General features: G+C 49.0%; 1 protein-coding gene across 1 annotated transcript; it reads left to right on the forward strand.

The window, feature by feature from the left end:
- The first annotated feature begins 2,429 nt into the window (after positions 1-2,429).
- On the forward strand, positions 2,430-8,557 carry LOC129695002 (tubulin alpha chain-like). Its single transcript, XM_055631761.1, has 3 exons — positions 2,430-2,670; positions 5,979-6,127; positions 7,444-8,557. The coding sequence occupies exons 1-3, from the start codon at positions 2,490-2,492 to the stop codon at positions 8,419-8,421; spliced, it is 1,308 nt and encodes a 435-aa protein (XP_055487736.1). The 5' UTR covers positions 2,430-2,489; the 3' UTR covers positions 8,422-8,557.
- The last annotated feature ends 2,943 nt before the right edge of the window (positions 8,558-11,500 follow it).

An 11,500-nucleotide genomic window follows, 5' to 3' on the forward strand; every position in this document is an offset into this window, starting at 1 on the left:
CCTATCCATGTTCTCCTCAAATGCTGCCTGACCCGCTGAGTTACTCCAGCACAGAGACAAGTCTTTTTGGCTAAACTTGCCCATGCCGACCAAGATGTCCCACCTGGCTGCATTTGGCCTAGATCCCTCTAAACCTTGGATAGGGACAAAATGCTGGAGTAACTCGGTGGCTCCCTTTTCTCCAAAGATGCTGCCTGGGTCTAGTCAGCCCTCAAAACCTTTCTATCCATTTACCTGTCCAAATTATGTTTATTAAATGCTGTTATTGTACCCACCTCAACTACCTCCTCCGGCAGCTCGTTCCATACACCCACCGCACCTCTGAGGTATCGCACCACTCTTCAAAACGTGCATTAATTATTGTCGCGGTGAAAAGCTTTTGTTGCGTGCTACCCAGTCAGTGAGAAGGACCCACACTCTCCAGGCCACACACTCATCTTCCCGCTGCCTTCAGGTAGAAGGTACAGGAGCCTGAAGACTGCAACGTCCAGGTTCAGAAACAGCTACTTCCCCACATGCATCAGGCTATTGAACTCGACTCAAACAAAACTCTGAACATTAATGAAGAAGTGTTTCGGCCCGAAACGTTGCCTATTTCCTTTGCTCCATAGATGCTGCCGCACCCAGCAATTTTGTCATTAATAGCCCATTATCTATTTATTTGCACCTTATCCCTTTTATTTATTCATGTGTGGATATATTTATACAGTGGTATATGGACACACTGATCTGTTCTGTGTTCATGCCTTCTATATTCTGTTGTGCTGAAGCAAAGCAAGAATTTCATTGTCCTATCTGACAATAAACTCACTTGAATCTTGAAAAGACGATGCATGATTCCAATCAAGCTGGCCACAGTGTTCAGCCAGATGGGAGGTCAGGGCCGCTCTCTAGTTGGTGAGAGGACGGTTCATTTGCCTGATAACAGCCGGGATGAAACTGTCCCTGAATCTGGAGGTGTGCGTTTGCTTTCACACTTCTGTACCTCTTGCCCGATGGGAGAGGGGAGAAGATTCCTCATAACATTTAGATTTAGCAGAGCAGTACTTTGCATTTGGAGAGGTTCTTTTTAATGCAGTGAAATGTCCTGGCATCCATCACAGAAGCTTAGAACAAATTGACTCAAGGTTAAAGAAAGAGATGCAAAGGACAGGTTGTTGTCCCTGTCAACTGATCAGCGGCAACAATAGCCTTACAGTTAGGTTTTAGAGCGAAGCTGGGCAAATGTATTGGTGACGTGCCTCCTTTGTGTTTGGAGATGACACATTGGCTTGTTATGTGTTTCAAAGTCTGTTCCGCCTTGTCAGATAAATATCAAAAATAGAAACATAGAAAATAGTTGCAGGAGGAGGCCATTCGGCCCTTCGAGCCAGCCAACGTCCTGAAAAGATAAGGTCATAAGTGATAGGAGTAGAATTAGGCCATTCGGCCCATCGAGTCTACCCCGCCATTCCCCTCCTAACCACATTCTCCTGCCTTCTCCCCATCGCCTCTGACTCCCGTACTGATCAAGAATCTATCCATCTCTGCCTGTGTTTCTACTTTGAAGGAAATGACCCGGAATTCGGGGAATTCTGGTTGTCTTCGGGTAATTTTAGGGAAATTAAATAATTTCGGGAGATTTACGCAACCGGCCCGCGGGATGGTGGGGGGGGGGTGGGGTGTTGGGGAGTATATTTATGGACATCCGCACCTGCGCAGTTTGGGGCGGCCCGTCAGCCACGTCACAATTGAAAATGGCGGCGGTGACGCGGTAGGGACGCAAAATGACGCCGTCTCGCGCGTATATTTACGCCCATCCGCGCCTGCGCAGTTGGGGCAGCAGTCGCACATATACGCAGTTGGGGAATTTCAGGAAATACCATGGGGCGGGGAGATTGCAACCTTCACGTGGGTCCGCCCTGTTTCGACGAATGCAATCAACCTGGCGTGCACAATCAAATAAGATCAAATAGACCAAGTTGTCCTTTAGGCTGTGCACACCATATGCAAGGAGGAGGACATAGTGCAGGAGGAGGACATTCGGCCCTTCGAGCCAGCACCGCCATTCATTGTGATCATGGCTGATCGTCCCCTGTCATAGAAACATAGATAAACATAGAAAATAGGTGCAGGAGGAGGCCATCCGGCCCTTCATTGTGATCATGGCTGATCGTCCCCAATCAATAATCCGTGCCTGCCATCTCCCCATATCCCTTGACTCCACTAGCCCCTAGAGCTCTATCTAATTCTCTCTTAAATCCATCCAGTGACTTGGCCTCCACTGTCCTCTGTGGCAGGGAATTCCACAAATTCGCAACTCTCTGGGTGAAAAGGTTTTTTCTCACCCTCAGTCTTAAATGGCCTCCCCTTTATTCTAAGACTGTGTGGCCCCCTAGTTCTGGGCTGTATTTAAGAAGGGAGTAGGGGCACAGCCAGTGATAACTCTGTTTTCTGTTTCTCTTCAGCGTGAGTGTATCTCCATCCATGTTGGCCAGGCCGGTGTCCAGATGGGCAATGCATGCTGGGAGCTATACTGCTTGGAGCATGGCATCCAGCCCGATGGCCAGATGGGCTCTGAAAAGGGCCTTGGCAGTGGTGATGACTCCTACACCACATTCTTCAGCCAGACGGGGGCCGGCAAACACGTTCCCAGGGCAGTGTTCGTGGACCTGGAGCCCACCGTGATAGGTTAGTAGTCTATTGTCATGTGTACCCTAATTTGAGGATGGACATCCTTGTGATTGAGGCAGTGCAGTGTAGGTTCGCGAGATTGATCCCTGGGATGGCGGGACTGTCGTAGGAGGAAAGATTGAAAAGACTAGGCATGTATTCACTGGAGTTTAGAAGGATGAGGGGGATCTTATAGAAACATATAACATTAGTCTCAGGAAGGGATTCGGCCCGAAACGTTGCCTATTTCCTTCGCTCCATAGATGCTGCTGCACCCGCTGAGTTTCTCCAGCACTTTTGTCTACCTAAAATTATAAAAGGACTGGACAAGCTAGATGCAGGAAAAAATGTCCCAATGTTGGTCAAGTCCAGAACCAGGGGCCACGGTCTTAGAATAAAGGGAGGCCTTTTAAGGCTGAGGTGAGAAAAAACGTTTTCACCCGGAGAGTTGTGAATTTGTGGAATTCCCTGCCACAGAGGGCAGTGGAGGCCAAGTCACTGGATGGATTTAAGAGTTAGATAGAGCTCTAGGGGCTAGTGGAATCAGGGGATATGGGGAGAAGGCAGGCACGGGTTATTGATTGGGGACGATCAGCCCATGATCACAATGAATGGCGATGCTGGCTCGAAGGGCCGAATGGCCTCCTCCTGCACCTATTTTCTATGTTTCTATGTACGGAGGTAGAGTGACATTTTTTTTTTGTTTCTTGCTCGCCAGTTAGTGAAAAGACTATACATGATTACAATCAAGCCATCCACAGTGTACAGATACAGGATAAAGGGGACTAAGGTTTAATGCCAAGTAAAGTCCGATTAAAAGATAGTGTGAGTGTCTCCAATGAGGTAGATGGTAGGTCATGACCACTCTCTTAGCTGGTGATGGGATGGTTCAGTTACCCAACCATCTTTATTCCTCTATCTCCCCATCACCCACATTGCCCAAACCAGTCCGAAGAAGGGTCCCGACCCGAAAACATCACCCGCTGTCCATTCCCTCCACAGATGCTGCCTGACCTGCTGAGTTCCTCCAGCACTTTGTGTTTCCAGCATCTGCAGTTCCTTGTCTCCTATGGATATTTTTGGAACTATTATGATTTGATTCTAAAAGTTGCCCCATTGGTATTTGAAACTGTCCATTTATGCCTGTTGAAAGCTGAGTTGAGTATAGGAGCAAAGAGGTCCTTCTGCAGTTGTACAGGGCCCTAGTGAGACCACACCTGGAGTATTGTGTGCAGTTTTGGACCCCTAATTTGAGGAAGGACATTCTTGCTATTGAGAGAGTGCAGCGTAGGTTTACAAGGTTAATTCGCGGGATGGCGGGACTGTCATATGCTGAGAGAATGGAGCGGCTGGGCTTGTATACACTGGAATTTAGAAGGATGAGAGGGATTCTTATCGAAACATATAAGATTGTTAAGGGCTTGGACACGCTAGAGGCAGGAAACATGTTCCCGATGTTGGGGGAGTTCAGAACCAGGGGCCACAGCTTAAGAATAAGGGGTAAGCCATTTAGAACGGAGACGAGGAAACACTTCTTCACCCAGAGAGTTGTGAGTGTGTGGAATTCTCTGCATCAGAGGGAGGTGGAGGCCGGTTCTCTGGATACTTTCAAGAGAGAGCTAGATAGGGCTCTTAAAGATAGCGGAGTCAGGGGAGAAGGCAAGTACGGGGTACTGATTGGGGATGATCAGCCATGATCACATTGAATGGCGGTGCTGGCTCGAAGGGCCGAATGGCCTACTTCTGCGCCTATTGTCTATTGTCATTCACATTTTTTCAACCATGTGCCATTTTCACAAGGTCGGCTCGTTGCCGAATAACATAAGAACATGAATGGGGACAAAAGTGGACCATTCAGCCCCCTTGTCCACATCCGTAGGATCATGTAGAGGGTGGTCCATATAAGGGATGAGTGTTAGACTTTAGACATACAACTTGGAAACAGGCCTTTCCGCACACTGAGTCCGTGCCGACCAGCGATCACCCCGTACACTGCAACTCTTCTACACACAAGGGACAATTTCTACCGAAGCCGAATAATTTGTACGCCATTGGCACGTGGGAAGAAACCGGAGCACCCGGAGGAAACCCACGCATTCACAGGGAGAACGTACAAACTCTGTGCAAACAGTACCCGAGGTCAGGATCAAACCCGAGTGTCTGTGCTGTAAGGCAGCAACTCTACCGTAGTGCCTCTGTGCTGCCCAAAGTTGCCAGAGGAGGCTATAGAAGCAGATAAAATGACAATAGACAATAAGTGAAGGAGTAGGCCATTCGGCCCTTCGAGCCAGCACCGCCATTCAATGTGATCATGGCGGATCATCCCCAATCAGTACCCCGTTCCTGCCTGCTCCCCATATCCCCTGACTCCGCTATCTTTAAGGGCCTCTCTCTTGAAAGTATCATGAGAACCGGCCTCCACCGCCCCCTGAGGCAGAACATTCCAGACTCACCTCCGTTCTAAATGGCTTACTCCTTATTCTTAAACTGTGGCCCCTGGTTCTGGACTCCCCCAACATCGGGAACATGTTTCCGGCCTTTAGCATGTCCAAACCCTTAACAATCTTATATGTTTCAATAAGAATCCCTCTCATCCTTCTAAACTCCAGAGTGCACAAGCCCAGCTGCTCCATTCTCTCAGCAAATGACCCTCCCGCCATCCCGGGAATTAACCTTGTAAACCTACGCTGCACTCCTTCAATTGCAAGAATGTCCTTCCTCAAATTAGGGGACCAAAACTGCACACGATACTCCAGGTGTGGTCTCACTAGGGCTCTGCACAACTGCAGAAGGACCTCTTTGCTCCTATACTCAACTCGTCTTGTCATGAATGCCCCATGATCATCCCCAATCAGTACCCCGCTCCTGCCTTCTCCCCATATCCCCTGACGCCGCCATTTTTAAGAGCCCTATCTAGCTCTCTCTTGAAAGCATCCAGGGAACCCGCCTCCACCGCCCTCTGAGGCAGAGAATTCCACAGACTCATCACTCTCTGTGAAAAAGTGTTTCCTCGTCTCCGTTCTAAATGGCTTACTCCTTATTCTTAAACTGTGGCCCCTGGTTCTGGAGTCGTTCAAAAGATATTTGGATAGATAGATTTGTGGATGGGAAAGGTTTGGAGGACGATGGGCCAAACGCAGGCAATTGGGCCTAGACCAGAATGCCAAGTTGGTCGGCATGGGCAAGGTGGGCCGAAGGGCCTGTTTCCGTGCTGTACAGTTCTATGACTGAGTGTTTACCTCAGTTTTCCTGTGGTAACTCCATACCTTTAATGTGGGTCAATGTTGTGTCTTAACCTGACTCCCATCCACCATTACATTTTCCAGATGAGGTCCGCACTGGTACATATCGCCAGCTGTTCCACCCCGAGCAGCTCATCACCGGCAAGGAAGATGCCGCCAACAACTATGCCCGTGGGCACTACACCATTGGCAAGGAGCTCATCGACTCTGTTCTGGATAGAATACGCAAACTGGTGTGTGAAGTCTTTCTATTTCCATTCGGCCCATCAAGTCAACTCAGCCATTTAATCATGACTGATCTAACTCTCATTAGAAACATAGAAAATAGGTGCAGGAGGAGGCCATTCGGCCCTTCGAGCCAGCACCGCCATTCATTGTGATCATGGCTGATCGATCGTCCCCTATCAATAACCCGTGCCTGCCTTCTCCCCATATCCCTTGGCTCCACTAGCCCCTAGAGCTCTATCTAACTCTCTCTTAAATCCATCCAGTACTTGGCCTCCACTGCCCTCTGTGGCAGGGAATTCCACAAATTCACAACTCTCTGGATGAAAAAGTTTTTTTCTCACCTTAGTCTTAAATGACCTCCCCTTTATTCTAAGACTGTGGCCCCTGGTTCTGTACTCGCCCAACATTGGGAACATTTTTTCTGCATCTAGCTTGTCCAGTCCTTTATAATTTTATTTGTTTCTATAAGATCCCCCTCATCCTTCTAAACTCCAGTGAATACAAGCCTAGTCGTTTCAACCTTTCCTCATATGACAGTCCCGCCATCCCAGGGATCAATCTCCCTCCTAACCCCATTCTCCTGCCTTCTCCCCATAACCACTGACACCCGTACTAATCAAGAATCTATCTCTGCCTTAAAAATATCCACTGATGGCCTCCAGAGCCTTCTGTGGCAAAGAATTCCACAGATTCACCACAGTCTGACTAAATAAATTTCTCAGGTAGACAAAATTCTGAAGTCTGAAGAAGGGTTTTGGCCCGAAACATTGCCTTTTTCCTGCTGCACCCGCTGAGTTTCTCCAGCAATTTTGTCTACCTTCGATTTTCCAGCATCTGCAGTTCCTTCTTGAACAAACTAAACAAATTTCACCACATCTCCTTCCTAAAAAAAGGTCCTTTAATTCTGAGGCTGTGACTAGACTCTCCCACTAGTGGTAACATTCTATCCAAGCCTTTCACTATTCTGTAAGTTTCAATGAGGTCTCCCCCTCATTCTTCTAAACTCCAGCGAGTACAGGCCCAGTGCCGACAAACGCTCATCATAGGTTAACCCTCTCATTCCTGGGATCATTCTCCTAAACCTCCACTGGACCCTCTCCAGAGCCAGCACATCCCTCCTCGGATATGGTGCCCAAAATTGCTCACCATATAATCCAAATGTGGCCTGACCAGCGCTTGAAAGAGCCTCAGCATTACATCCCTGTTTTTGTGTTTGAGCCCTCTTGAAATAAATACTAGCATCTATTGTGTTGGCATGCGCGATGACCACAACATGGCTTCTTCCTATATTGGATGATATTGTCCTTTGATTTCTCCGCAGGCTGATCAGTGTACAGGACTCCAGGGTTTCCTGGTCTTCCACAGCTTTGGTGGAGGCACTGGTTCCGGTTTCACTTCCCTGCTGATGGAACGTCTCTCCGTCGACTTTGGCAAGAAGTCCAAACTAGAGTTTGCCATCTACCCAGCTCCTCAGATCTCCACTGCAGTGGTGGAGCCCTACAACTCCATCCTGACCACCCACACCACCCTGGAGCACTCAGACTGCGCCTTCATGGTGGACAATGAAGCCATCTACGACATCTGCCGCAGAAACCTGGACATTGAGCGCCCATCTTACACCAACCTTAACCGCCTCCTTAGTCAGATTGTGTCCTCCATCACAGCCTCCCTTCGCTTTGATGGTGCCTTGAATGTTGATCTGACAGAGTTCCAGACCAACTTAGTCCCATACCCGCGCATCCACTTCCCTCTGGCCACCTACGCCCCGGTCATCTCGGCCGAGAAGGCTTACCACGAACAATTGACCGTGGCCGAGATCACCAATGCTTGCTTTGAGCCGGCCAACCAGATGGTTAAGTGTGACCCTCGCCATGGCAAGTACATGGCTTGTTGTCTGCTTTACCGCGGTGACGTGGTGCCGAAAGACGTCAACGTTGCCATTGGTGCCATCAAGACCAAACGTACCATCCAGTTTGTGGACTGGTGCCCGACTGGGTTCAAGGTTGGCATCAACTACCAGCCTCCCACTGCGGTGCCTGGTGGTGACCTGGCCAAGGTGCAGCGTGCAGTGTGTATGCTGAGCAACACCACTGCCATCGCTGAGGCTTGGGCACGGCTCGACCACAAGTTTGACCTGATGTACGCCAAGCGCGCCTTCGTGCACTGGTACGTGGGGGAGGGAATGGAGGAGGGAGAGTTCTCCGAGGCCCGTGAAGACATGGCAGCCTTGGAGAAGGATTACGAGGAAGTTGGCATTGACTCGTTTGAGGGTGATGAAGAGGGTGAGGAAGAGTTTTAATCAGCACCTCATAATCAACGCACAATCTGAAAAATTAGGCTCCATTATAGTTCGTAACATTCTGAAAGTTCACAAAATGGCATGACTTGCGCTGGACTTCTATTTTATGATATTTAGTAAAGATATTTTGAGCCAACATTTGTTGCAAGTCTTTATTGCCTTTGAAATATCGCGGTCCGTTGATCTGTTAGTTGGGTTTAAGGAATATTCTACTGGCTCTCCCATTTGCTGACCATTTTAACTCTCCTTCCCATTCCCAAACCAACCTTTCTGTCCTGGTCCTCCTCCATTGCAAGTGTGAGACCACATGCAAACTGGAGGAAGAACCGCTCATATTTAGCTTGAGTAGCATACAACCTCCTGGTATGTATATCGAATTCTCCAATTTTAGGTAACTAACCTACAACTAATTCCCGGGATGGCGGGACTGTCATATGTTGATAGAAAGGAGCAGCTGGGCTTATATAGGAGCAAAGAGGTCCTTCTGCAATTGTACAGAGCCCTAGTGAGACCACACCTAGAGTATTGTGTACACATTTGGTTCCCTAATTTGAGGAAGGACATTCTTGCTATTGAGGGAGTGCAGCCTAGATTTACAAGGTTAATTCCCGGGATGGCGGGACTGTCATATTGTATTGTATTGTATTCAAATTTATTGTCATTGTCTCAATTAGAGACAACAAAATGAATTTCCCTTTACAGTCAGTATCATAAAAATAAATAAATAATAAATATTAAAACATATTAAAAAAAAATAGAATTTAAAAAAAAAGCACAAACACAGAAAGTCCACGACACAACACAACACAGTGGCACCAAGGTGAGGAAGGCACCATTGTCCAGCCAGCCTCCCCTCCGATCTTCCCAGATGTTCATCCGTGGTCGGGGCCTTCCGAGCACCCGCAGTCGCCGCCCCGGGTGGCCCGATGTTCAGGCGGGCTAGTGGAACGCTGACGCCGATCCCCGACGGTGAACATCCTCCTCCTCAGCGGCCCGGACCATATACTGAGAGACTGGAGTGGCTGGGCTTGTGTACACTGGAGTTTAGAAGGATGAGAGGGTATCTTATTGAAACGTATAAGATTATTAAGGGTTTGGACACGCTAGAGGCAGGAAACGTTCCCAATATTGGGGGAGTCCAGAACCGGGGGCCACAGCTTAAGAATAAGGGGTAAGCAATTTGGAATGGAAATGAGGAAAAACTTTTTCACACAGAGGGTTGTGAATCTGGCAAATTCTCCGCCTCAGAGGGCGGTGGAGACGGATTCTCTGGATGCTTTCAAGAGAGAGTTAGATAGAGCTCTGAAAGATAGCGGAGTCAGGGGATATGGGGAGAAGGCAGGAACGGGGTACTGAGTGTGCATGGTCACAGTGAATGGCGGTGCTGGCTCGAAGGGCCGAATGACCTACTCCTGCACCTACTGTCTATTGACCCGCTGAGTTACTCCAGGTTTTTGTGTCCATCTTATGGTAAAAACACATTTATTCAGTCAAATCACACTCTACACGTGTACAATGGATCCTCTACTGGAACAGCACGCAGAGTCGCCACCTTCCTCACTTCCATCTCCCTGAAAAATCTGATCTTGGCCCATGGAGATGTGCGGTTTCTTATTTCCTCGCGTTAAGGCCCGGTGTCATGGCGGCATTGGATGGGTGGGCCTGGCCCAGCGCGATGCCGTCGGCTCCTTCCACCGCTGCTCCGTGCTGCTGCCGCAGGCTGAGCTCCGGCTGCTGCAGGGCCTCCCACGGCCTCCTCCGCCAACACCGCGCTCGCTGCAAACGCACCAGCTGTGGGATGCAGTCCCCTCGTTCTTCTCTCCTTTTAGATCACATGCAGCTACTGGGAGGGGCTCTTATTATCCATCAACTATCACCACAGAAATGCCACCTGGTGTAATTGCAGGACCCTGCATGGCCTCTTGCCCAGAGCAGGGGAATCGAGAACCAGAGGACATAGGTTTAAGGTGCCAGGGAGGGGGAAGATTTAATAGGAACCTGAGGGGTAACTACTTTTCACAAAGGGTGATGGGTGTATAAAACAAGGGGGTGGAGGAGGTAGCTGAGGCAGGGACTATCACAATGTTTAAGAAACATTTTGGCGGGTACATAAATAGGATAGGTTTAGAGGAATATGGGCCAAACAGACAGGTGGGACCTGCGTATAATAATAATAATAATGTTTATTTATATAGCACTTTTCAACAAAATCAATTTGAACCAAAGTGCTTTACAGAGATTGATTAAACTAATTGAACAGATTAAATGTCAATAAATCCATACAAAACAAAAAAGAGAAAAAGAAAAAAAGACACAGAACAGTACACTATAGAAATCAACAAGAAACGTCCCCCCACAGCAGAATTCACTGTGAGGGAAGGCACTAAAAATATCCAGTTCTCCCCCTCATAGTCCACCCGAGGTCGGGGTCTATATGTGGCCTCCTCAGCCAACCCGGTGTTTTCAGGCCCTCTGCCGCGAAGCTGGATCATCGGCGTCGGGTGAACATTCTTCAGCGGCCTGGACTGAAGCGGCCGCTTCCTCCCTGAAGACTGCAATGTCCAAAGTTCTCAGGCCGCGCTGGCCGGACCTCTGACACTGGCGAACTCGGAGACCAGGCCCCGCGGTGTTGAAATCCAGTGCCGCCCGCCCGCGGCTGGACGCTCTGCAGCCGCAGCTCAACGATGTTGGTGTCCCAGCATTTGCACCGCCGGCGAAGCTGCAGTCCCGGCAGGAAACGCCGCTCCAGCGCTGCTCCAGCTTGATGGTAGGCCGCACAGAGAGGACGAAGAAGCGGTTCGGAAGAAAACCGCATCTCCGACCAGGTAGGACTGGGATTAAAACAGTTTCCCCCTTCCCCTCCCCCCACCCACCACATAAAAGAAGACCTCCAATAAACATTTTGTACGGACAGGACTAAAAATAAAAATAAAAAAGGGTGAAAGGACGGACTGCAGGAGGAGCAGCCATACACAACGGCGCATCACCCCACGCAGTCCCCATCAAATAGGGCATGTTCGCCAGTATAGGCAAGTTGGGTCGAAGGGCCTGTTTCCACACTGTATGACTTGCCTGTGTA

The sequence above is a fragment of the Leucoraja erinacea genome, unplaced genomic scaffold, assembly GCF_028641065.1.
Source record: "Leucoraja erinacea ecotype New England unplaced genomic scaffold, Leri_hhj_1 Leri_89S, whole genome shotgun sequence".
NCBI classification, from domain to species: Eukaryota; Metazoa; Chordata; class Chondrichthyes; order Rajiformes; family Rajidae; genus Leucoraja; species Leucoraja erinaceus.